The sequence below is a fragment of the Toxotes jaculatrix genome, chromosome 21 (assembly GCF_017976425.1).
Source record: "Toxotes jaculatrix isolate fToxJac2 chromosome 21, fToxJac2.pri, whole genome shotgun sequence".
NCBI lineage: Eukaryota > Metazoa > Chordata > Actinopteri > Toxotidae > Toxotes > Toxotes jaculatrix.
The window spans coordinates 5,396,034-5,423,500 of NC_054414.1; the positions used below are offsets into that span (position 1 = coordinate 5,396,034).

General features: G+C 40.0%; 2 protein-coding genes across 4 annotated transcripts in view; one reads left to right on the forward strand and one right to left on the reverse strand.

Moving 5' to 3' along the window:
- Positions 1-16,069, reverse strand: part of LOC121175478 (zinc transporter ZIP11-like) — a 103,935-nt gene extending 87,866 nt beyond the window's left edge. For 2 of the 3 annotated variants that reach the window (XM_041029253.1, XM_041029252.1), the window contains exons 1-3: positions 16,047-16,069; positions 14,408-14,525; positions 13,752-13,790 (exon numbers count right to left, since the gene is read on the reverse strand). In XM_041029253.1, coding sequence (XP_040885187.1) covers positions 13,752-13,790; positions 14,408-14,515 — 147 coding nt within the window. In that variant the 5' untranslated portion in view covers positions 14,516-14,525; positions 16,047-16,069. Of the gene's footprint in view, positions 1-11,358; positions 11,779-13,751; positions 13,791-14,407; positions 14,526-16,046 lie in introns of those variants that run through there. The other variant, XM_041029254.1, reaches the window with a different exon arrangement.
- Positions 16,070-21,477: 5,408 nt separating this feature from the next.
- Positions 21,478-22,497, forward strand: LOC121175448 (somatostatin receptor type 2). The gene has a single exon (XM_041029216.1). The coding sequence runs from the start codon at positions 21,478-21,480 to the stop codon at positions 22,495-22,497; it is 1,020 nt and encodes a 339-aa protein (XP_040885150.1).
- Positions 22,498-27,467: the final 4,970 nt, after the last annotated feature.

Sequence of the window (27,467 nt, forward strand, 5' to 3'; positions counted from 1 at the left end):
TTATTCACACAAGCAGAAAAGAACAAGACACCTGTACCTGTGTGTTTAAATCCACCCAATCAGTATATAAACGGATTTTTCTAATTGGCAAGACTTTCACCAGAAAGGAAGGAAACTGATTACTGTAGCCTTTGATTTTAATGAAATCATACCATATTTTTTCAAAGGGCAGTGCTGGACTTAATGGAAGCACTGGTTTTACAGGCATAATTATGCTACTTATAGTAGAAGAGGCAGCCTGATTAACAATTATAAGGTTTCCATTCCGTACTGTTCCACTCCCCTTAGTTTCCCAATTATAGCAGCTGGTTTCATCCAAGCGTCATGGTTGGTCAAACACGGCAACTGGTTCCAACTACACCGATGACTCTCATCAATTTAATGTATTTTAGTCACTATACTCTTTTGTTAACCTGGAAACTTGTTAGAGACTTTGCTCATTTTCCCATCTTGGCCTCATACATAGCCACACCAGCAGCACGACCCATAATCACAAAAAAGGACACTCTTGAAGGGCTTATTTTTATCCTCCACACCAGCTCTCTCTACCAATCAAGGGTGCAATTCTGCTGGCCAGAGAACCTCATGCACTTCTGTGACAATTGCGTCAAGGTGGGGAGCTGTCTACATGTTAATCTGCAGCAATCCAGCAATTTTCTATTTGCGGTATCAATCAATCAGGATGCTCATAAGATTAGCAGTTTAACACACTGCTGTCAAACCTCAAAGGCATTAAAAAAAAAATATGTAAATGTACAAATTTGTCTTTGCATGTTTGTAGGGATTCAGGTTTTAGGTCTCTCAGTCTCTTAAAGGATTAGTTAGCCAATTAAACTGCAGGACTGCTATTACAACCTTGAAGGAATGGGAGTAATGTAACTTCTGTTTTTGGATGACTGATATGAAAAATCTATATAATATTTAAAACATATCTTACAAAATTATGTCTCGGTCAACAGATATTGCAATATGGCATGTAAAGAGAAATAGAGCAATGGTTTTCACTTATAAAAAAATAGTTGCAGTAGTTGCCCCCCATCGCAGATGCTACAGTAGCGGTACAACGGAAGAATAAAAGAAAATTTTCACATCCACGTCCTACATCATTTCCACTCCCTACTCTAATTATCTCGACTACTGAAAGCGACCGAGGACGCATGATTAATCACTTTACAGGAAAACATTAATGACAGTAATTAAAGATAATTGATTTTGCTTTTATGTAACTGATTTATGCTCTCAAAATACAGGTTTTCATTGATTGCTACATGGAGAAAAAAAAGCTCACGAGCCTCTCAATGTAGCCACAGAATTGATAAAAATGGCAATAGAGGGCTCTCTGCAGTACAATGTTTCATGTTAGGCATTAGGGTTTTTTTTTTGAACACCATATACTAGAATAGTGACATTGCTCTTGCCCCCACACCTGATATATTCAGGATGTGATTTCTGGATGGATTTGTGCAGCCAGACACATTATAAATTACTGAATGGTCCAAAAACACGTTCAGAACCACTTATTTGTGAATTGCTGATCAGTTCCTGTGAAAAACGGGGGAGAAAAAAAGAAAAGAAAAAAGAAACAGAACAAAAGGAATGGTTTAGGCTAATAATGTTGTTGAAATAGAAAAAGAGTTTTATGTTTCATCAAACAAACATGTGACGATGTAATATATAGGGTTCAAAGCAGCAACAGGCAATTTGACATTTTGGCAGCTCCAAACAGCAGTGAGGGAGAAGTGTGTGAAATATGTGGAACTCCGTTACCCAGAACCGCTATGAAAACATGATATCTCTTAACCTCACACACAACACTCATATCAGCTTGATGATCTGTGATACCAGAGGGCAGAGTGAGACAAGAATCTAACTTTCTCTGAACGTAGCACTTCCTGGCTGCTGTGAAAAAGACAACTCTGTAGGGGTGGGTAAAGATGTTGATATCAGACTGAAAACTTCATTGTCAGAAAGTAAATCTTATCAAATTAACCTGGGAAAAAAGGAAAATATAATCCACTTTGTATCCATCTCTCTTTTTCTTTGACTTTGCTGCCAATATTCTTTCTTGAGCCTCGTTTCCTGTTCCACTATCAGCAAAGTGTTTCTGATCTTCCTTCCTTTATGCTTCCTCTTTCTGATTTGCATTTCCAGCAGCCAAACCCCAGGTTAATTCCACAATCTCCAGTCTCATTCATTAAGCCTGAATTCAACAGTCTCAGGGCTATTGAAACAACTGTCTAGCACTGATGCCAGCAACCAATTATTTCTCTGTTATCTCAGTCAGGGCCAAATACTAAGCCTTTTGCAACTCGCTTTAGATGGAGATATGGAGCACTCTGCCCCAGAAATACTCTGTGAGTGATCAAAGCTGGAATTCATCTGCATATGTATGTATTAGCGTAAGCATTTAGGAGAAGATTGTGCAAAAACTGCAGTCGGAAATTATGACTTTTACTTTCTTTTTATATTCTGACGTTGTTGCTGTGCTGACTACATCTTAGGCAAACTTCCAGAGTGAACTGTGTGTGAAACTCTTTCACTTGGTAAATTAGATTTGGAGATGCTTGCGCAGGTGCCACCTGGCACAAATAAAATAAATACGCAAGACAGCACATACAGAAGCACACAGGCTACTCCACAGGACTACAACTGTGTGCATCCACAAATCACACAGTGGGGATAAGAGCCAAAGATATGAAGGACTTCCTCTAACTCTTTTCTTTTAGCCACACTTTCAAAGTGACTGTTGGTGGGTTAATTAGTCCTCCACTTTGGTCCAGGCTGAGATGTCAACAACTATTGGACTGATCGCCACAAAATTTGGCACAGATGTTCCTGTTCTCCACAGGATGAATTGTAATGACTGAGGCGATCCTCTGACATTTCATGAACGATATAACAACTGTGTCACACAAACAGATTAAAAACAAAAACTAATGAAAAACTAACTGAACACAGAGCCACTGGGTCCTTGTGCTGAGCTTTGTGCACAGCTTAAAGTGCAAAAACTGCCACACACATTAATTGTAATGACAGAAAGAACAAGAGGAATACATGTTTGACTCAACTCCAACTCTTGATCTACACTAACCATAAAACAAAAAGCTTTCATAGGGTTCACAGTTGTTTCTTTGTTGACAGCACCTTGGCACACCGAGCAGTAATATCTAACATCATAATTCTATCTGTGAGTAACTCCACTTTATGACTAAGACTGTTAAGATAAGGAGACGTTTTCAAACAAAGCTTACGAACTATAAGCTGATAATTCTATCAATAGGACTTCTTCCAGTGTATGGTCTCTCCATCCTTGCAGCATCAGACATCAATCATTTTCCCATTTTAATCAACCTTGTCTAAGATAAACAGGAAAACCAGCATTACTCTCTAGAGTAGTTTGGTCTTACAATGCTTGAGAGTAATCACCTGGATGCATGTCGCAGCATTATCAATCCTGCAATTAGCGATTACCCTGCTGAGTTTGAAGGTTCCACATGAGTAATGAATGTCAGTATGAGAAACCAACACTGAGTCATTTAATGGTTTCATAACATAGTTTTCCATACAGTGGCCTGTACATGTGACACTTCAGTGATAGCTGCTGAATGCTCAGATGCTTCATTTTCCTCACTTGGACCACTACCTTGAATTAGAAATCAATCAATATTTATTGTTCAAGGACTACATGTTAGCTAGGATAATACCCTGCCATAGCCATACTAATAAAGCTACTACATGGCAATCCATCCAACAGCTGTTTAGGTATTTCACTCAGTACTGTAAATGCGAACGTCATGGTGGAGATGAAAATCCAAGAGATCGCCAAAGTCTGCAGGAATCATCCTCTGTGGACCCTGAATTTTATGGACATCACCTTCCCTGGAGCCTCACCTGTGGCATGGCTACAAAATATTTTAGCAGAAGTCACAGTCACAGACAATCACTGCTGTATTGATCAGTTCAAAAGGTTCATCTGGTTTCAAATAGCTGCATCATCATATTGAGACTGAAACTACACTGACACCACTGACACTCTGCGATCAAACCTTTGAAGGCTAAGTTAGATAAAAAAAAAACGTGCAAAGCTTTATTTAAATATATGTGAAGCTTTTGTTGGATCTGCATATTTATATATGTATACAGTGTGTGTGTCCCTCAAGGCGAGCATCCCTTTGCTCCATTGAGCAAAGGACCATTCTTAAAATGAAGGCTTACATCAGATTCACTATGCCTACACCTTAGAGGACATTCAACCTTGTTTGTCTTCATACTGGGGTTCTGCATGATTGCACCAGAGACAATGTACAGGGATACAGAGGGAGATTAGTCTAAAGCTCTTTGGCTGAAGATGGAAAGACAAGAGCAAGCTGACAGGCATGTCGATGGAGAATAGCCCGAAATGGGATCCTCCGGATCTGCCTTTACGCTGAGCCAAAGCCTTGTGGCACCTCTAACTTCAATCTCTGCTCCATACAAAATTTTCTATCAGCATGGAGTGGGTATAGATCAGACTGTATGAATATTGCAGCTAATGTCAATTGTCAGGCCTGGGAGACTTGCAATATATGAAATCAAATTCTCCTCAAAACCAATCCAATCATACAGGTATCAAAGCTTTGCCTGCAACTCCATGCCAAAAAAGAATGAAAGGAAAAAAAAAATCAAGAAATAAACACCTTATACAATCTGAGGAACATTAACCAACTGTTCTCTAATGCCACAACCCTTAGGCAGGAGGCAATCACCTGTATGGCTTCTGAGGTAGAGAACAAAGCATAAAAACACTTAAAAGTAACTTGTTGGTCAAATATATTTGCACTGGCAATAGATGTGATAAACTCTTCCTGAAACCCTTGAAGCAAACGTGTAATGTAGAAGTGCTTGTTCTGTAAACACAGAGTTTGCTCACCAAACAAAACGGAAGCAAATCAGAGTGCTAGGTTCAGGTGGAAAAGAGAAATGTGAACTGAACTTGTCATCACCTCATGACACAAAACAAAATAGGTTTCAGGGGATCACTATGGTCATTACGATTCATCCTAAGGTGACCATGAATAACAGAATAACATGGCAATCTGTCCATGATTGTTGCTGTTAGATATGTCAAACATTCAGAACAACATTGCCATCCCTAAAGCCATTCTGCTAAAGTGGCTAAAATGTCCCACTGATGCTTCAACACTCATGATTCCTTGGCCTGCAGAACAAAAATTTACGTGTGAAGCATTTCCCAGTTTAACATTTATATAGTGTCACATGTTTTCACCTTAAAGTACAGCCCCGCTAGTAAACAACTAGGAATTACACGCCTCTCTCAAAGGACATACTCAGGGGTGTATTAGTGAAGGGAGATGGTCTCTCTTTCTTTTTATTGTTAGGATTTTCTCACCCAATCCGTAGTTTAAAATGGAAGCCTTTACTCACAAGCTTCACCTTTAGCTTGGCAGGTCCCAGCTAGCCTGTACACGTTTGATGTAAAAGTGCGAAGGCTATGAGCATGAACTTATTCAGAAGATGGTGAAGATGAACAAATGTCATGGGAAGAGGAGCTAAAGTCCAACAGCCAAGACAGTAGTCCCTAGAGGCTACACTGCTATTCTTACAGCCCTGTACTCTTGCTGCTGGGGATATAAATTAAAGCTACTGTGTCTATCTCTGAATACTAATTTGATCAATGACATTCAGAATGTTAAGCCGCAGGACTGGTTAAGTATGCTGCAAGAAGCATACTGCCTGCAGCTCTCCATCATCCAAGAACTGACATAGAGCAGTGAGGAAAGCAATATGTGGTCATTATGAGATAGACAATGTTTACATTTATGCGAATTGTGGATCCTACAGGGCATTCCCATGATTCAATTAGTTTGATTTGCACTCAGCCATACAAAAAATACAAATACTAGACTATTCACGCAGGAATAATACGAATATTATGTGTACAAATGCTGAGATCCCACTGTTGTACTTCATGCTTAGGGAAATAATATTGCAGTTTTGGTCCATAATAGAAAATGGCTGAAACGTTCCATGTATTTTTATCAACCAATATTCAGAAATGAATTGCTCACTAATACAGGACAGGTACAGAATAAATCCTCCATCTTCACATCGTTCCATGCTGAGTTAGTTCTTCAACTTGTAGAGAATCTAAGAGGAAATAGTAATTATCACCCAACTCCTCAGGCAAAGCGTGCTGCACCTATAGTATCTGTCTGTGCCTCTGCAGCATCCAAACAGCGCTCCCATTTCTGCTTCCTGTGTTCCCTCTTCACCCTAACATCTCATTCAATCACAGCTCCTCCACTTACATGTCCTCACAGCCACTCAAGACTGCGATCTGACATTGACCAGTGAATTCAATCATTTCGATGCAGTGAGAGACATGCTTGTGATGGAAAGGTGGAAGGACGGCTTGGGGCTTCTACATATGCACCGAGAGAGCGGGGAGCACAACGTGGATTTATTAAGTAAGACGCTGACTCCATTCCAATTCTTCACGAGGAACATAAACAGACTTACTGTTCCACGCCTCTGGAAAACTGTAAATATTCTGTACACAACAGAACATAAATATAGAGGTGGCATATATGCTGTGTCCATAAGTTCAGAAAATAAGCATGCACCTGTTGGCACGTGCATGCAAGTCACTGCATGCAATGCATACTAATATTTATATTCTGTTTGCATCTATATCCTCATACAGTGACAGGCAGCATGTCAAAAAACCACACGCCACTCTGGTTAAGTATTCCTGATAGGTAGCGTCTAGCCCTCAGGATTCAAATGCTCATTCACCTCACACACAACATGTATCTGGCAGCAGCATGGCAACAGAAGTAATGCCCATATGGACGAATGCCTGGAACTCTGCTGCAGCTCCTTCAAGCCTGTTTTTCAACCTCTGTGCACCCAGGGCCCAAAATCACTGTAAAGCATTTTGGATGTGCTGTGGGTTGTGAAAAAAAAAAAAAAAAAAAACCCTAAAAAAAAAAAAAAAAAAATGCTTGCAATACGAATGCTTTCAGTAAGAAGCGAGAGGACATTTCTTTGGAATGAACTTTCTTTGGAGTAAATGGGCTGCCATGTTCGAATTCCTCTTCCATTCTTCAATTAATCAATGAACCAGACTAAAGTCAACTATATTTATACTGGCAGCCACAAGTAACTCAGCCAATCTCCACATTCATTTAGTCTGAACTCTGAAATGAATTGATTCGTTTCTGGCTGAGAACGCTCTCCATCACCTGCTGTTTTATTCTTAGATTAAAGATTTTAGATTGATATGTTTTTGGCACTGAGGGCAACAAATGTCTAAAATGCATGCAGAGGATAACAAGTGGTTAGAAAGTAACCTAATATATCATCACAACAGTCAGCCTCACACAAGAACAACATAAACAATGTGCTGAAAATCTGGCTGGGCATAAGAGTTCCTCCTTCCTGAGAGCGAGACGTGAGAGATGTGTGTGAAGCTTCGTACAAACGTTCTCTGACAGCAGTGGATGTTCTCCACTGACATTTAATAACACACTTTTATGAAACTTTCGTATTAAATTGATGCTGTTTTTCTTGATGGTGTAAATCCAACACATTCTGACAGACTCACAGGCTGATCTAGATTCAACTTGAGGCAGTAGAGAAGATTGAGAAAATATTAGTATTGAATAACATCAGTCTTTTAGGCTTTACAAAGCAAAGCTTTACATTCTGCCATTCAGTCAGTCACACACACAGCAGCAAGCTACCATGCAAGGTGCTGGCCTGACAGTGGGAAGTAGTATGTAATGTATATATATATATTTTACTAAAACTGATAAAACATTCCTCTTACGTGATTTATAGTTTTTAGCCACGTCTCATGAGCTTCATCAGTGGATGAAGTTTGCTCTGTTGTCATGGAAATGAGTTGTTACAATCTCCTCCCCATATACACATACAATTACTGAATGTGTGTGGTATTAGAATTTTAATGGGCAATAAATGCACTGTTTTGACATCCCACTGTTTTAGCCATTTTTCTTCTTGATGCATATTTAACATAAAGTGCAAAAACTCATTTTCTACAGAGGTTTTGTGTGCTGCGTGATGACGTGCTAAATCCTGGAGGAGACAGAATTCCTATCCCAGAGTAGTAATAACTCTGAATCCAGCAAATCTGTATGTTTAAAAAGTTTGGGCCAGTTCGGAGGCATTTCTTACTCTGAGACAGCTGGAAAAATAGGAACCAAGAACACAAATTGCAGTGTACTGCTATTTCTTCACCAGGGCAGGACACAGCTAAAGTACCATGTCTCCCACAAATTCTGTTCATACTGTTAAGTGGTCGTTTACATTGGCTAATACTTTCTGAAGGAAATGTAATAACACCCGAATTACGTTCACTGGCAAGAGTCTGTTCCAATGCAGCAGGTAGTGTGACGTTCTTACACGGCAGTGAAAACTTATTCGGCCATTAAAATTGTTTGTGCATGTGTGTGATTCGTAGAAGGCAGCTGGAGACACCTTCATAAACTGTCTGAGAAGGAATTACTGTTGTGTTATATCAACTGAGCCTAGAATAGAAAAAAAAAAATCATTTATTTAAAATGTTCTGGATAATAACTTGAACAAACAAGAGGACCAGGCTTCAGTGTTGCACATTAACGTCATTCGCTGTTACTGCTTTCTCTAACACTTCTGTCCAAGAATAAACAACGTCATTACATAAACATGTAAGAGAGGGTGGCCCTGGAACGAGAGCAAGAAGACAGATATAGAGATATAGAATCAAATTCATTATGCCGAGTTGTTTTTATTCTTCACCAATAATCACACAGACGCCGTGTTCTAGGACAGCATGACGCGATTTTCTGCCGTGACAAAGGCTGTATGGCGTATCTGTATGCGTGTGTGTGCGTCCATCTGTATCTGTGTGTGTCTACATGTGTTGGTTTCAGGGTATGTGAGTTAGGGGGACAGCAGATGCAAAGCATGGGAACAGGATGGCATCTGAATCACATGAGAGGCAAAAAGCGTGACACATGCAGGTCATGAAACACCCACCAAGCCTCACACAAGTAGGCATGAGCGAGCGCGCACACTCACACTCACACACACACACACACACACACACACACACACACACACACACACACGTATGATTGATTTTTTTTTTTTTTTTTTATGTTAGACTTAAAAGTATTGTTTTGGACCTGAGTCTGTCCTACAGGGAAATATGTGCTCTGTGGCAAAAGGTTCAACTGGAGTGCAGACTGTGCTAGTGTGTGAAAGCACAATGTGTGAAACGAGGTGTGCAAAGACAAGTGGCAAGAAAAAGTAAGTGAATGCTTTGGAATTATCCGCATTATTGGATAAATTTGTCTTTAAATCTGGTCAGAGCTTTATCTAAGTTACAATTATGAACAAACTCATAGAAATCTCTGTGTTGTTACTGTCCATACTGAAAAAAATCATTCAGACATTCACAGTGTAGGCTGGAAAAAGTATGTGGAGTCAGGATTTAGCAAAGTCCAATCAATGAAACTAGATTGGAATTTTGTCATTCACAAAAAAACATCTGCTGACGTCAACCATGCCTCACCAAAAAAAAACATCAAAGAAGACATTTAGATATTGATCAGTCTACAGTCAGACAAACTGTCAATAAACCATTCAGTTCTGTGGCTGCACTCCACAGAAGTGGGTGCCCAGCTAAGATGACTATAAAGGCACAACACAGAATGATCGGTGAGGCTAAAGGCTGAAGGTTAACATCTCTGTTCACGAGTCGACACACATCACGGCGCATGGCTGCAAAGAGCATGGTGTCTGTGGCAGGACACCCCGGAGGAAGCTGCTGCTCCCCCACCCAAAAAAAGAGAAAAATAATCACTGAACAGCTGAAGTTTGCCAAAGAGAAACGTCAATGCTGCACAAAGCTACAGTGGAAAATGTTTCCCACCAGATATTCCAAGAATATGGCTGAGCTGAAGCAGCTCTGTGAGGAACAATGGTCCGAAGTTCCTCGTGAATGTTGGGGAGGTCTGATCTGCAGCTACAGAAAGCACATGTCTGAGGTTATTGCAGTCAGTTATTAGATCCAAAGGGATCACTTTTTCCACTATGCACTATGAATGTTCAATGGGTGTGTTCAATAAAAACACAAGCCTTTGTGTTATTAGCTTAAGAACATTGTTTTCCTTACTACTGTCATATTTTAACATTGAATACACTAAGTGCATCACTCCAGCCTTGTCCCTGAGATGAGCTGTGACAACGTCTACTGCAGTGCGTCTGACTGTTTCACTGTGTAGGCTTTATCAAATCTGCATATGCACGCCAGTGGAGACCATTAGCTCCTGGTTTTCCGTTTCAACTCTGTAACCTGTTGTTCATCTTACGAACAATTATTCTGTACATTACAGTCTGTCTGAGCAGGCAATGCATTCGTGAGTCACCTCAAGATTTCTACCTGCAATCACATTTGACTGATGAGTATCTCTCAGTCAAAGTGCCATTTTCAACAGCCTGATTCATCCAAGCGGATCCACAGCACACACGCAAAATGCCAAATGCTCAGAAGCATGGCTTATGGGTATAATCAGTTTGAAATGTAGAAAAAAATAAATAAATAAACATATATTAATAAACTGTGGGACTGTGTTAATATGTGTAAATGACTGTAACTGCAACATTGTACTGACAACTCAGAGTGGGGAATTACAGATGTCAAACTGCTAATCTTATCCACTCGTACGTCAGAACGCTGGCAAATATTTAAAAAGTAGATTATTCCATCAAACATTTTGGCGAACTTGCTGGGTTTTTGTAAATATTTACTGAAGAGGGACTTTCACCTCTGACAGCAGTTTCCTTTGTGCTTCGTGAATGACTAAAAGAGGTGTTTTCAATAAAGTTGTGAAGTAGGAGGAGTTTGAATCGTTGGCAATAGGCGATGCTCGACTCAATAAACAGAAGAGGGTGCACGCGCCTCAGACTCTCACTCCAGTGCATCGTGTGCAAAAGCATTTATTCTTTATATATCGCCCTTATTTTTTTTTGTACACCAAATAGCAATATGAAGCATCACTGAAAAGTCTGACAAACAGCAAAAAGCAGAGAAAGGTGTGTGTCTTTTATTTAAAAGTTAGATGCAATAACGTCACAGCCTTGACAAGTGTCTGACTAGCTCTTACTAATCTTTGGTAAAAGCTAGTCAGACTGTGAACTGTGGAACTGAACATGTGTACATGTGCAATCACTACACTTTGCACAATAAAAACCGGAAACTATGGAGCAAAAGAGCAGGAAATAACTATGACAGGTATTTCTGCTTTTGCTGACCATTATCCAGGTCTGAAAAAAGCCCCCATCACTTACTACTGTGTAACATTCCCTCCTGTCGTGTCTGCCTCCCTTCTTTCAACTGGCTCCTACTGTCGGTTCTTTCTCTCTCCATCTAAAGCCAAAAAGCAATCCCAAGGCCGGTCAGGACATTCTTCTTTGAAAATGGCATAAAGGGAGAACCAATCTACTCCCCTCCTCTTTCCATCTCCACTAAACCCCCCCTCACATATTTTCTTCTCAGAAACTGATATGGCTGAATAGGTGGATTTGTCCAATATAAAAGCCAAATGGAGCAGCAATCCTGCCACTTGGCACGGTCAGATCTCAGAGGCACGACTTCAGTGGCTGTGCGGGACTGCTGTGCGGAGTCTGAACTCGGCATTCAGCCAACACAGAGTTGCATAAGTTGGCACCTTTCAGCAACAGTACTGCGTCTCTCTCCGTCCACATATCCTGTATTAGTACAGCAGAGCATTTTTTTACAAATGGGTACACTGTAAAAACAAACACTTCTGTTTCTTATCAAAACTATCCCTGTATTTTTCGGTCTGAAAAGTCTGATTTAACATTTTACATAACCACAAACCAAACTGAAGCATTCATACATTTGGCTACACCACCATAACTTAGCCTTATACATATAATATGCAAGGAACAGTATGAAAAACTGAGTTTCATATTAAAATAAATTACTGTAAAAGCTTATAGGGCCAACAAGAGACTGTAAAATTGGAGAGACTGCCAATTCATATCAATAATTCACAGCGTTCATGCTGAGCGACTAAGCTCATTAAAAATATATTTCGGGAAGATTTGCAGCTTACAAAATGCGAAAGATGTTGAGCAAATGTTTTGACAGAAACGCCCCTCAGCTGTTTTCTGTCTATATGTTATTTCATTTGAATGTAAAACGCATCAGCAGAGCCTGGGATGTAACGGAAAAGCTGGTAAGACCGAAAAAAGAGAAAACTGAGATAAGAACAGATGGAGATAAGATTTATCTTTCCTAACGTTCTTTTTCTCAAAGAAGCGTAGACAATTTCTCATCATTTGGTATTAGTCTTATCAAACCACTTATCTGAGCCCGTAATTACCAACAAACTCAAAATCATCCCTGGGAATCACAATTAATTCTTCACCAGGACTAAAATCAATGTCCATTTCATGACTACATGACAGTTATTTATGGAGCGTCCTACATCACACAGGATGTAGAAGCTCTCCTCGGAAAATAAATGGTGTTACCACTGACCAATGATAAGAGACGTGTAAAGTCAAATTGGTAGTTTTTCCTCAATGGAACACATTTAAAGTATAATACAAATATGGATGCTACCCACACAGACATTCCACCTCCTCTGTAGACTATTAGACTGTACACTGTTTATCCAGAACACCTAATTAAGAAGCTCACTGGCCCATGGCTTTAATATGAACTGGATTTGGTTACAATAATGACTTTGTTAATGTTTTGACAGTGTTGGCTGGCTCCTCTCTGCTACCTCCTCTCTACACTTGGAGCAATAATTCTGTTTGAACCATCTGTGACAGTACATATTCACATATTCGCGGCTCTTGTCTCAATCTTGTTTCTCAGTGAACCAGGCAGATATTTTCACCAAAAAACTGCAACATACTAAAAAATATCTAAATACACGACTAGCTAAATACCAAACAGCAGACAGACAAAGTAAGCAACTAACTATTAAATATAGGGGAGTATTTAGGAGCTAAAAAAACTAGATATTTCCCTCTGTACCATTTTATGATAATAATATTTGATATGTTGTGTTTACAGCTTGTTGTGATTCAGCCAAGTGCTAGAAAAATCAGTTAATAAGATTTTATAGAAGTTTGTTGTTAAACATCAAATTAACGCTGTATATTCTGCATTTCCGCACCAAACACAATCATCTTCTGAGTAGTACTAATAGTTCAACAACAGTTTTGCAGCTCTGCTAAAGGAGATATAGTACAAGCCAACTTTCATAGGTTTACAAAGATGAAAAAGTAATTTCACTATTTTAATAGGCATCACTCTGAGACTTCACACTTCTGTGCCAGTTTAGATTCGCTACTGAATTCCTACTCTGAGACATCTGATGAATATCGACAGTGTAGAGCTTCCCCTGCAGGAAATCAAAAAATGTAATTGTGAGCGTCAGATAGCGGGGTTTAGTGGATGTATTTTCTGTTGCAGCATAATACCTCTTTAGACATGATAAGGCCAAGCTCTCCTTTAGGGGAAAACATCTCAAACTTTTATGAATAAATGTGGCATCTGGAAGTGTCAGGCTTTGTCTGGCTCTGGAAGAAACTCTGCCACAGTGAAATGTTCAAAAGCTCATCACATTGCGGCACCCTCCTACCTGTGCTATAGGTGTGTGTGTGTGTGTGGGATTCAATTAAAAAACAATCTAACTCACCCCAGCTGCAAAGCCTAAGCTTCCATCCAAGATGCGCTTCTGAAAAGGGCAGGCAAGAAGACAGATTGTGTGCAAGTCAGTCAAATCAATATCCTTAAAGCCTGACAGTGTAACATCTAAGCCTTCAGTAAACCACATACTGTTGACTTAACTGGCAAAAATGCAACATGTCCTGAGAGTCAGAGGTTCAAAGATAACAAAATAGCCCAATCTGAGAAAAACCATTCTGTCAATAGAGGAGTTTAATGTGATGTACTGTACTGTAATACATTCTCTAGCAGTCATATGGAAAGTCCAGAGCTCATAGCAGCAGAAGCTGGATGTCTTAGAGCATTTGAAAACAATTTCTGGTTTTTACCCTTTGGTTTTTATCTGATTCAAACAAATGAGAACTTTGGAGGTACTCAAAGTCAGGTTCTGTTACCTCTGGACAGAGCCAGGCTAGCTGTTTCCCCTTGTTGCCAGTCTTTATACTAAGCTAAGCTAACTGGCTGCTGGCTCCAGCGGTGTATTTGCTGCATAGACATTGGAATGGTATCAAATTTCTCACCTGACTCTCTGCAATAAAAAAAAAAGGTATATCCTGCAAAGTGTCAAACTTTTCCTTTAAAACACCTTATAAAGTGTTTCCTCAAGCTCAGAGTGATGGTCGGTACCTGTCGACTGGAGAAGACGAACACAAGGGCGGATCCGGCTGCAGTCAGACCCCAGGTGAACAGGGTCCCCAGCAGGGCCTGGGTCATAGGGCTGTAGCCTTCAAGCATGGCACCAGAGCTGGGAACATATACACTACAGGTTATCACAGAGCGTTCACATTGTACTGGATTAGACGTTGCGGGTGTTATCTTGTTCTTATCTTTCTGGAGAAACTTTGAGAGCAAAAAAAAAATCTAATTAAATTCTTCCAGCAGCTGACCTGCTTTTAATCACTCCTAGGAGCCTAAAGTAAATATTGTCCCCATGTGAAAGCAACATAACCACAACACTTTTAGGAAGCTTATGTCTTTGATGCCCAAGTATAGATAAGAATGACAAGTGAACAAACAACAGATGAGAAAAACAGAGTAAATATACTTCAGCTGACTCATCTTAAACCAGTGACTGTGCCTTTAAGCCCTCACATTACTAGTCCAACACACGCCCGCTGTGTTTGTGTCAGCACACAACAGAGAAAATGACCGTCAAATCCTGTTTGCTCAGGATTTTAGTATCCTGGAATTTTTTTTTTTGGTTGTTTTGCATCTGTGTAGACAGACCTATTGGGTTTGGCCCATTAATTATCAGTCAGCTGATAATACAGCCAAAAAATATGTTTATAGTTCATGTTTCTCATGTACAAAGCACAGGACAGAAATGTATAGTATGTGCTGTGAATACTAGGATTTGTCCCTTTACCAGAACAAGTAAGGCTACATACGGGGGAAAAAAAATTAAATTAAAAAATACTGAATAAGCAATGGTCATTTTTAGTGCTTATCAACTTTTCATTCACTAAGGAGAAGAAGTTATTTTTTTCATCAATGAAAAGTTTCATGGTTTCACTTTAAAGTAGCTATATTGGACAATCCTTCACATCCCTGTGCAATGCACAAATATATGTGTTGTGACTAGGAGAATTATTTACCAATGTACGCTGTGGGAACTGCTTTCATGTAACCACCAAATGACATTTTCATGAGCACATAAATTAAAAAAACATTCAATGGGAATATTTACAACGCAGCAGCAGTGAAAGCCTTTAGAATGTACTGACAACTAACAACTTCTATGGTAAACATGACTCACTAATACTGATATCCAGTACCTAATAAATGTGGAAGCAATAATAAATGTGAAGTTAATTGCATATTTTCGAGTCCCCATAAATAACTTTAATATGAGAGTGTAGATTTAGCACTGGTGCTGCATTAATGCTAAGCTTTAACTGATAACTGACATTTTTTTTTTTTTAAGTTAAAGTGTAGCTATGTTTTTTTTTGAAGTCATAAACTGTCAGAGTCAGAGTTTCATGTGGCTTCATTAACATTGCAGTGTGTAGTATAACTAGTACGAGAGTTACAAACACAGACACAGCACATCATGTATGCAGGTAACTAACGTGACTAACTTCTAAATGAGAGTCAACCGGCTAAATTTAAATGCCTGCTCGCATTGTGTTATAAAATAACCGTGTTATATTTCGCTAAAACGCTGTTTGTGACATTATCAAACAACATACATTAATTCGGCTTAGTTTAATTTCACCCTAAACTTGTGTTAACGGTAATTTGTGGAATTAATTGCAGGGTTACTCACTTGTTTCCACTGGCACCTCGACTCCTTCGTATTTACTTCCTACTTCCCGGTACACGTGTCTATGACAGTTAAAGCCCCGCCTCCCCTCGCAGCCAATTGGCCAATCACTTTGACAGCAGCAATAGAGGGGGCTCATTCATTCACAAAAAATAAATTAGATATGAAAAACCCACACATATACTCTCTCTCTCTCTCTCTCTCTCTCTCACACACACACACATAGACATATTAGTCAAATTCTCTTGAATTTCCCCCCCAGGGGACAAATAAAGTTCTTGATTGATTGATTGATTGAATCAATTTTATATATATATATATATATATATATATATATATATATATATATATATATATATATATATATATATATATATATATATATACTTCTATATATATATATAGAAGGCAGATAAAAACAAATGAATAATTTCATGTTAGTGTCTTGAGCACTTAGTTTCACTGTTACTCTCATTACTTTAGCCCATATGATGTAATTTGTTGCACTGTTAAGAGTGAGGCAACCAAAAAGTATATAAATATACACTTACCTCCACCTCGACCAGCTGCAACAGTAAAGTACTACTTACAAATGAATATGTCAGTATTAATAATTCCTTAATATAAAATACAATCATGTAACACTCACAGTGACCATTTGTTCTACATTTAATACTTTTGCTACTTAATGTAAATTTTTTTTATTTAAAAACTAATATTTTTGGTGCTGGAGTATTTTTACTCTGACTGTTTGGGTAAAGGATCTGAATGTTTCTCCAGCACTGGTTTTAGTGTGCACGTGTGTGTGTGCACGTGTGTCTGTGCACTCACACACTGTTAAACACACGTGCAGTGTTTTAACAGAGAACAGATTCTGAGGATGCTGCTGGGGAATTTTTTTTTTTTTCTTCCCAGTGGAAGTTTCCTGGATTGCTGCTCTCATTCACCTCCGTGTGGTAATTCTTAGGCATGTTGACCTTTGACCTGTACCTTGATCATCAGGCATGTTTCCTATGTTCCCAGTGCTTTCTGTTTCCTAAACGTTGGAATTTTTTGAAAGCACCATTAAATTGATTTTGTAATGCATCTGATAGTGATTTAAATTCGTAAGGGTTCAATCATCAACAGTCACCGTCCAAACCATGATCACACTTTTTTGCAACTATTTTGTGTACCATACCATGCCAGCCACTCTGACAATGAGATGATACTGTCTGGGAGGCAAAATAACAGTCAGCCTGGGAGTTCAAGTATTTTAACCATTAAGAGTTTTGTTTCCACATAATCGTGACTAATCGTGTTTTTCCAGCAATTCTCTTTTTCAAAATCGAACCAGAGGGTTTCTCAGTAAAACCACAGTCTTCAGCTTCTGGTCACTGAACTGGTCCACTGGACCTGCTGGGAGCTGAAGGAAAAAACTCAGGAACTCTACAGTGTTGGACATCATCTGCCCGCGATGTCCAGTCCTTTAAAGGAATATTTCTGTCATCTATTTACACTGTGACCTATACAGTACTATAGGTGCAAAATGCTTAAACTGCATTTCTGACTGCAGATGTTGACGAGGAGAAAGCTTTAAATGCAATATTTGCAGTTTCTCATTAAGCCTGGTGGCCACAATGAACCATTTGTCCTTAAATCCACAGCTATTGATCTTTATTGACTGATCACTAACTGGAACACAGATTCTAACAATATGAATGTAGCTTAGCCCAGTCAGGTTTGATCCACTAGGTGCTTTTAGAGAATAGAAAAGCAGAGTTACATTCATAACTTATAGATTTATAGAATTAAATGCAAACATAATATCCAGGCACCAAAGCTATTATTAGCATTTGATCCAAATTAAGTACCAACACTGAAAGGAGCAACAAGCAAAAGAGAAGAATTTATAGGAGCAGTTTATAGAAGTACATTAGTGCCCTAATTTCATCGCACATGACTGTGTAATGACAATAAAGCCTATTCTGTTCTATTCCATCTATTTCAAGGTGAGTTCTTGACTTTTGTAAAATCATATTTATGACACAAAATGCAGCGTCTCTTAGATCTCAATTGCATTCTTGTGTATTAAAAGATAAAGAGGCCTTCCTTCCTCATTTCCAATGGACTTCTGTCTTTACAGGATAATTGAACATCTGTGCAAAATGGCGGCTCAAGAAAGAAACCCTTGCTCTTTGATTCTCAGGAATTGACATCAAATAGTGATGTTTACCTCTGATGTGATAGATCCCTGCTGTTTTATGCTAATACAACTTCAAAACACCTGTGTTGGAAATATCCCAAAGAGACATCATGCTGTATTTTTTATTGGCATGGTTTTACATGACAATAACAGGAATACACCACCAAAGAAAAATGAACCAACAGTGGCACAGCGCCTCTTGCATTTTGTTTGGTGTCAGTGAGTCCAAGTGCCTCATTTTAAGGTAAGTGCTAAAATCAACAAACATTAGTGAGTCCAAAACTTAATATGCCACCTCAGACACAATTAATCCATCCACTGATGCTTTTAGATGATATTACAGCAGATTTATCCATCACATTAATGAAAAACAGATGCTACAATGCAGTTGAGATTGTTGTTTTTTACCAACATTCCCTCAAATACCTAACATTTCTGTGTTGCATTTGCAGGAAGAGAGACTTGTATTGCCCATAAGTGACTCTGGGTTTATAGTGAGTGTTGATGGGAAACAAAAGATTGATGAAAAGAAGATGAAAATAAGCTGACTCTCAGAAACAATAAACAAGATAATAAGCTGTGTGGACATTCCAGATTTCGTCAGTGGCGTCTTCTTGCTTCCAAGTATGCTGAAGGCATCCGGTGCAGCATGCCATTCCATATGTGACATCTTTTTTTACTGAAAGTGCCCTGTTATGTAACAGTTTTGTCAAAGCTACAATAACACTGTGTGATTCACGTTTGCGGGAATAATTATACTACTCCACGCAGGCTGCAGATGGTCTCTGCGTTTCATCTGGGCCTTTTTTTAGCAAGGCTAGCAGCATGGCTCTGTGGACGGCAGTGTCGGCCTGTCGGTCCACTGCTTTGGTTCAAACTGAAATATCTCAAAAGCTATTGGACAAATTGCCATGAAATTTTGTATAGATATTCATGATCCCCAAAGGATAAGCCCTACAGACATTGAGTATCACCTGAAATATTTTGACCACCACTGGATGGATTGCTGCTAGATTTTTTCTACAGTTACTCAAGATCCCAAGAGGATGAATCCTAAGTACTTTGGTCATCCTCTGAATTTTCCTCTTGCCCAAAGTTGTTCAACTGTCCGACGAGCACATCTGTCGGAGCACACTGTCCCCTTTAGAGTTGTTTGGTTTACATTCATGTTTTGAGTTTCGGGCAGTAATCTCAGTAAACTCAGACTTATCTGAGTTATATATATATATAGTTTCTCTTTTTAGTATGGACACAAGTGAGTACAAAGGATTTCAGAGTTCAAAGCCACAGCTGTCTCACAAAAAACCTTTTCTTGGGACCCCACAGTGATGATGTACGGAAGATGGTGAATAGAAAGGAAAGTCCTTGGAGCAAAGCAAGACCTGAGAACAGAGGATTTCTTAAAAGCGTCCTTTCTGATAAATAGTAAAGTAGCCCTCAGCCTTGAGTTTGCTGATGTGAAAGATGACATCCATTTGATTTCACATGGCTATTCTTTTGCTGTAGACAGTTCTGTAGCATGTGGATATGGATGCCAGAATGTCTGTCTGAACACCGCAGTGAAATACTGGCCATGAAATACACAGCTGTCAAACATCTCTAAATTTAGCACCACAAAACAAAGTGTTTCCAGTGATGTTTTTATGGGTGGTGGGGGGGCTGGGGTTGGGGTGGAGAGGTGGGCTTCGTCTTATGAAGTGCCAGTCTCTGGGGGGAAGTTAAGCCACAAGTTAATCAGGACTTTAGGCCTACAAAGGCATTTTTTCCACTTCATTAGAACCAGTTAAAAGCCAGGGTGACGGTACATCTGTGGCATCTGATGAATGTGCTCTCAGATAAGGTGTTAAGTGGCTTTGAAACTAGATGAAATTACTGGTTAGATGTCGAAGTGATGCGAAGAATTCACCAGTTCTGATTAAGCGCTGCTTGCTGTGTTGAAACACTGGAGGTTTTTCTGGGGGACGTTCCAGGGGTATTCCAGCTATGCGTGTCAGAGTGGCAACAGGACGGGGGTCATCACTTATCCAGGGTCTTTAATCTTCGCCAGCCCCCCCCCCCACTACTATTCTTTTCCATCCATTTTTCCACCCTTCCTTTTCTCTTTTTCACCTTTCCCTTTTTCCTCTTTCACCTCCTCCTTCTGTGACAGATTGAGTAAGAGAGTAAGAAAAACAAGGTGGAAGGGTTGGAGGAGGATGGATGGATTCGAAGAAGCAAAAACAGCATCCCATGTCAAATGTCAAAAAACAAAAGCCCTGAGAAAACAGAAAGGGGACTTTTCTTTCCTGTCGGCAGATTTACTCCGTCTGGGCTGTAAAGGTGGGTGGCCTGAGCGACAAGATAGTGTTATTATCTGTGTGTGTGTTTAAGTTTAGTTGTATGACCCCCCACTGAACTGTGAAGGAGCACAGGAGGCAGATCAGGAGGGGAGCCCAGGGGTGGAGTGTGGTGAGACAAAATGGATTTTGGGGGGGGGGGGGGGGGTAAACAGAAGAAGAAGAAAGAGTGGAGAGAAAAAGTTATGAAAACAAAAGTATTGTAGCAGATGGGGCTGGGGTTTACCTTGGAAACAGCGTTACAGCAGAGGAACTGGGGGAGAACTCAGGAGGGGCGTGAGCCAAGCTGGAGTTTATCACAATCTCTGGAGACTGATGAACAAGGAGGGGGGGTCCCACACACACACACACACACACACACACACACGTATACATAGGAGTAGACACACTCTTCACACACTGTGAGGGGAAGAGATATAAAAGGGCTCCCAGGGAGAAAGAGTGCTCAGGCAAGCGTCTAAACGGCCATCCTGCTCATTTCCACACTGCTGTGCGTCAGTAAGTGTGTTTACACGAGCGTGTGTGTGTGCGTGAGGAAGTGCACGAGTATCAGAGAGAAGCGTGCAGTCTCCACCACAAAGGATTAAACTTTGACTTTTTTTTTTTTTTCCCAGAAGATAAAAGGAGGTAACGATTGACTGGATGGGGGGAGAGTTGAAGAGCTGCTGAAGCCTGGCTGTTCTTGAACCTGAAAACGGTGTTTGATTTTGAGGTTTTTCTTTGGTTGAGTTGTTTACTCCCCTTCCAAATACTTTTCACTTCCACAACGGGGAGTCAAGAGGTGACTCTGGAACTGCTTGCAGAGGAATTTAAACAGAAGAAGAGATTTTATCCCTCCGGGCTGCAACTGTTCTGAGTGTAATTTTGTGTCCTTGTTCTCTTTTCGATCAGTCATTTGATGTGCTGAGGCAGAATGGACGCCTCATTTTTATCAGATATAGACTACAATCAGACTTATGTGGATGAGCATTTTTACTTTGAGGACAGTATTGATGGTTTTGGCATCACCATGGCCATTCTCTACTTGGTGGTTTGCATCCTGGGACTGGCTGGGAACTCCCTCGTCATCGTCACCATTTTGAAATTAGACAAAATGTCATCTTCCACAACAGTGTACATTTTCAACCTGGCCCTGGCCGACGGACTCTTCATGATTGGTCTGCCTTTCATAGCGAGCCAGAACTTCCAGAACCACTGGATGTTTGGCGACATGGCGTGCAAAGTGGTAATGGTGCTGGACGGCATCAACCAGTTCACCAGCGTCTTCTGCCTGACGGTGATGAGCATCGACCGCTACATGGCACTGGCCAACCCGCTTCGGTTTGCACGTTGGAGAACACCGCGCTGCGCCAAGATCGTCTCGGCATTCCTGTGGCTGTTCTCGCTCCTCACCATTCTCCCCATGGCGCTTCACTTCTCAGCCGATCGAGGCCTGTGTATACCAGATCTTGACTCGGACGCCTGGTGGCTCGGCGTCCTTTCTTACACCTTCATCATGGGGTTCGCTTTGCCATTTATGGTGATGATGGTATCTTACGTGGCGCTGCTGCTCACCCTGAGGTCCCAGCGACTCCGCACCTCAACGCCGAACCAAGAGAGCCATCGGCTGGAGCGTCAGGTCACTAAAATGGTGGTGGCAGTGGTGGTTGTGTTTGGCATATGCTGGCTGCCGTTTTACACCTTCAACTTCTGCTCCTTGCATCAGAGTGGCCTGGTCCTGACTTTCACCAGAGCTTTTGAGTTTGTGGTCCTGTTGTCGTACTCGTGGAGTTGCGCTAACCCCATCCTCTACGCCTGCCTCTCCGACACTTTCAGGAGGCACTTCCGCACCCTCCTCTGTCCCGCCGACAAGTCACCTCCCAGCATGCCGTGCAACACTGAACGGTATGACCTAAATGACACAGGTGTGCGGGATGTCACCATTCTGGCATAGAGAGAAGACTAAAAAACTGGATCACCACTTATTTCCATTTCCTGTCATGATGCGCTGCACGATACTTCTCACTTATTTACTCATTTGATTGTGACTCATCCTAATCTGTGTTTTTACTTTCTCCACTTAACTCACAAACTGCTTGAGATACATTATTTGCTTGCAAGAATGAAGCTGTACATATTTTCTTTGAGTTTGTTGTAGATAATTGGGCTTGCTTCCTTCCTGACTGTATCTTGATTTGTACCCATATAAGGGTGTCCTGCCCTTTTTTTTTGCCTTAGGAAAAGTTTCTTAGAGAACAAGAATAAAGGCCAAAAAAGGGAGAAAAAAATGCACATCAAATAGCATAATTCAAACTGACTTTGATGAGTTCCATAACGCTCTTTTGCTGACAAATCCAATGTCTTGATAGAGCCCAGGCTCACTCCCTGCTCTGTCTGACTCAGACCTATTGTATAATTTGTCTTCTAATAACTCAGACCACTGAGGTGACCTGCTCTGCTGCATCTCCTTTTCACCAGAACTAATGAAATGAGGCACAAGAGGCTTGAAGTGTGGACAGGTGGAGTGTAAACAGAATAACACGGGTCACATGCCTTTGGCCGAACACCGGCACACAATGACACACACGGACAAGCGCCTTGACTCTCACAGCTGGATTATGTTCTAGTGGCTTTGAGTGTAGGAGAGCATTTTGTGTGTGTGTGTGTGTGTGTGTGTGTGTGTGTGTGTGTGTGTGTGTGTGTGTGAGCCTGGGTGGCCATGTGCATGCACCTGTACGCATCCTTGTAGGGAGCCTTGTGTGCCTCGGGCTTACTGTGGTATTCTGTTTGATGTTGACTTACTTGAGAGAATTTCCAAAAGACACTTTTAAAGAAATATTCCTGTAAGAGAAAAGAAAAATACCAACAGTTGTCTTGTGTTACAGATTGTGTGACTGCTGTGAAAGAGATATTGGCACGTCAGCTTAAAAATGTTGTCCAGCTAGCCAAAAAACTTTTCATATTCCAGATGTCAGCAGATGAGAAATTTTAAACAGAAATTTTCTTGAGTTAACCTTGATGAAAATGGGGGGTTTGAATAACAGAGGGCAAAAAGACATTTAAAAAAATCCCATTTAAACACATTCATCAGCGATAGAAGGATCCAATCACAGCATTTCACCAATCAACAAATGTGAAAAGAAATACATTTTTGCACACATGTAAACAAACAGGAGAGAGGCAAAGGCGGACTGTCAGAACAGATGTTGGCTGTCAGTGATGTAAATATGTATAAGTGTGAATATGATCTATGTGACAATCTGTATTTTGTAGAGACAAAGATTAATCTGATGTTAGAATGTGTACGTGCCTCATTTTAATACTGGGTGTCAATGTGATCTAGTTATAGGACATCTAAACACAAAGACATATGTTTTAGAAAGCAAATTATGTTACTGAGGCTGTGAATCAAGACATGTTGCTTTGGCAAGGACTTCACACATCACTTCATATTGATCCTTACTGCAGCTACACTGCTCCAGATCCTGTCAGTGCATTTCTTACATGTCATTGTTATATGTTGTGTAAATAAATTCTTCCTCTTGCATTTTACGCCTAGTTCTCTTTTCTGCCTTATTTTACTGAATGAATCACAGCTACATCTGTTTTATCTTATCATTCTAATTTCTTTTAACTGTCAATTTGTGGATAAGATTCAAAACAATGTTTGGATGTTACCACCAAGAGGTTTACCAGCAATTTTACATCTAATTACTGACAACTCCATTGCTCTTGTAGTGGTGGAAAATAAGTAAGTACATTTATTCGGGTGCTGTACTTTATACTTGTTCTCTACTGAATTTCAGTGAGAGATGTTGTATCTTTTGCTCAACTACCTTTATCTGACATCTATTCATTACTATATATGTTAAGATTTTCCATTCAAAGCAATAAGGATTATCTTATGAAACTACTTCCTTCATGAATGCATCAATAATAATCATTCGATATTACTTCATATAAAACTTATATAATACAAAACAGTTACTTTTACTTTTGATGCTTTACATACATTTTGTTGTTATTACCTTTTTGATTTTACTTAAGTAGAAAATACAATATGTTTACAAAAGCTGGTGTATTTTAATTATTTAAGATGAATCCCGAACTTTCCAACATTTTTCAAACACAATGATCATGATCTCTCACGTGTATCCTGTGTACCATCGGAGGGGCCCAACCCGCAGGTTGGTAACCCTGGTCTGAACTATCTAACTGTAAGATAGTTCTACCTCGACCATCTGCAATAGTAAATACATTTTTAAATACATTTCCATGATAATACTTCTGTACTTTTACTTAAGGAAGGTTTTGAATGCAGGCATTTTATTCAAATGGAGATAGTTTACATTGTTGTTCTGGAACTTGTACTTATGTAAAGTCTCTTCCACTTCTTCTCCCACTGACATATAGAGCTAGCCAGGAACCACAACAAGGTCCTGTTTAAAAAAAAAAAGATAGTGAAATTGAATTTTTGGATTGCCTGCACACCACGGTCTTCTTTTGCAAGATGAACAAGCAAACCGAGTGTCTTCTTGACCATCTGCTCTGAGACTTTCCCCGGAGGTCATTCTGTGAATTGGAAAGACTCTGTAAATGTCAAGCCTGCTAGCTGAGACCCACACGTGTCTGCCGGCTTGTTTTTAAAAGAGCTAATAAACCCTTACCACATCTCTTGAAAGTTTTAAAGATGCTCAAGTGCCAAAGGCAAAGAAGAAATTTGATGGACAGAAACGTGCAAATGGTCAGAAAGCACAAGACACTTACTAAATGATTTCACAGCAAAGGGATGCTCAATAAATGATCATTTTCATTCTTTAAGTAACAATTTCAGCGCGGAACCTTGAATTTCTGTAAACATTAAAATAATGTACTCAGGCTAATTTGCCTGAGGAATGTCAACTCTGAGTTTGAATGTGTCTGATAAGTTGTGTATCTTCATTGTTAGATACCACATAAACTCTAAAACACCTGAAAAGGAAATCACAAGAATATGACCTGATGTGATGGATGGAAGTTAGAAATTAGAAAAAAGCGTTTTCTAATCTGCAGTTGCTGCCGAATGTGACGCTGTAGTGTTTAAAAAAACGAGAGTAACAAGGTGTCCAGGTTTACCTGAGAGGGTCACCGAGTGCTTGGTCATGCTAGCAGTCTCTGAACATTGTGGTGGGGGTGGGATGAGGTGGTGGAGTTCAGGAGAGGGAGAGTTTGGGCCATGTGTACTATCCTGTGTCATAACCCTGCTGACTCCACCGCAGCTGAAGTTTGAACCCAAAGCAGAGGTGCCTCCTTCCAATGCAGTTCCTTTAATGGCCACTAGATGCTGTCTCTGTGTCGAATTTAGAATTAGAAAGAATTAGTGCTTGACAATCATACAATCACATGATCATAAATAAAATAAAGGGTCACATAGAAATAACAAAGAGTCATGTACTGTATTATGCAAGGGGAGTCCATACTTCTTAAACGCAAGATTTCCTTTTCTGCTTAGCTCACATCCTTTTCCATAAAAGGGCTATTTCTGTAAATATCTCTAACATACCTCAAGTTACAGAGACAGTGATGATGATGATGTGGCTGCAGATGATAATGCTTCTATATTAGGATTTTATTGTCTTCATGGCTGAGAAGGCTGATTTATAGAGCCAAAAATTGGGTTCAGTTGCATTGCCCATTTTCTCATGCTGGGGTACTTTCTGTGGCCCAGCAGAGTGTAGAACTTCTCATCTGCAGCCCTGGCTCTGAGATGAATGTCACACTGCAGGTTTATAATCTCATTTTCCAAAACTTACATGTCCATTTGTAGGACTGTGGCCATTTGACAAGCAGTACTGCAAATGGGAAACTCCATGTCTGCAACCGCAGGGTCCGACGTGGCAAAATCTGTGAATTTGTCTGTCTGTCAGATATTCTCATTTTGCCCAATTCAGCAGACAGGCTCCTACCCTGTCACCCACGTTCTAAAAGCATGAAATGTGAGGATGTCATGGTAGGAATACATGCAAGAAAACTATGTTACAACAAGATTTGAATACATCCCTGAAAATGAAAAAGAAGTGCCTTGAGAATGTGCCCTACATTTCCCCTTTTCATTTATTATGTCATTCAAAGCGATTAATCATGACAGTCCCAAGCCATAAACTGCGTTTCTGAGCTGAATGTACTGTCTCTGAATCTCAGTTAGCTTCAGATACAGATACATTGTACACAACTGCTATTTCAACATAAAGTGATTATTTGCATTTAAGATTTATGATGGATCATGTAGATGCAGAGTTTACCTTCACCAAGAAAACCAAGAGTTCTTAAAGTGTGATGATAAAGTAAAAAAAAAAAAAAAAAACTCATCAGCGAAACTGAAACTTGGTGAAACCAGTTGGTGAAACCAGTTGCAGCTATCGGCTCACAGCAGTGAAACCAGTGAATAAAACAACAAACCTCCACTTCCTTTGCTGCATTTTCATTCCCTCCCTCCCCCTCTCCTCACCCTTTTCCTTGCTTCCTGTCTGCCACAAAACTAGGTCGCAACCAAAAACCGCAACGCTGCCCTGCTTAAATGATTCGACAAAGCATGAGGTGAGTTGCTCAATTAATCTCTATTCAATCAAATGTGCTGAATGAATACAAGATTTACAATGTATTGTAACACCACAATCCAAAAGGTCAGACTCATTAAAAGGTCTCAAGTGTGTGTGTGTTTGTGTGTGTACTGTATGTGTGTGTTGGTCGTAATTAAAGCACTTGCAGACAGCAGTTATTTTCATTGGTCCTCTTTACTCTGACTGATCCAACCTTCACCCTCTATGTGTAATTAAGACCAGATGCAAACTGCCTGAGAGGTTTCTCAATAAAGAATATTGATGGGACCCCTGAGAGAAAGTGAGTGTGTGTGTATTTACGTGTGTGTGCATTTACGTGTGTGAA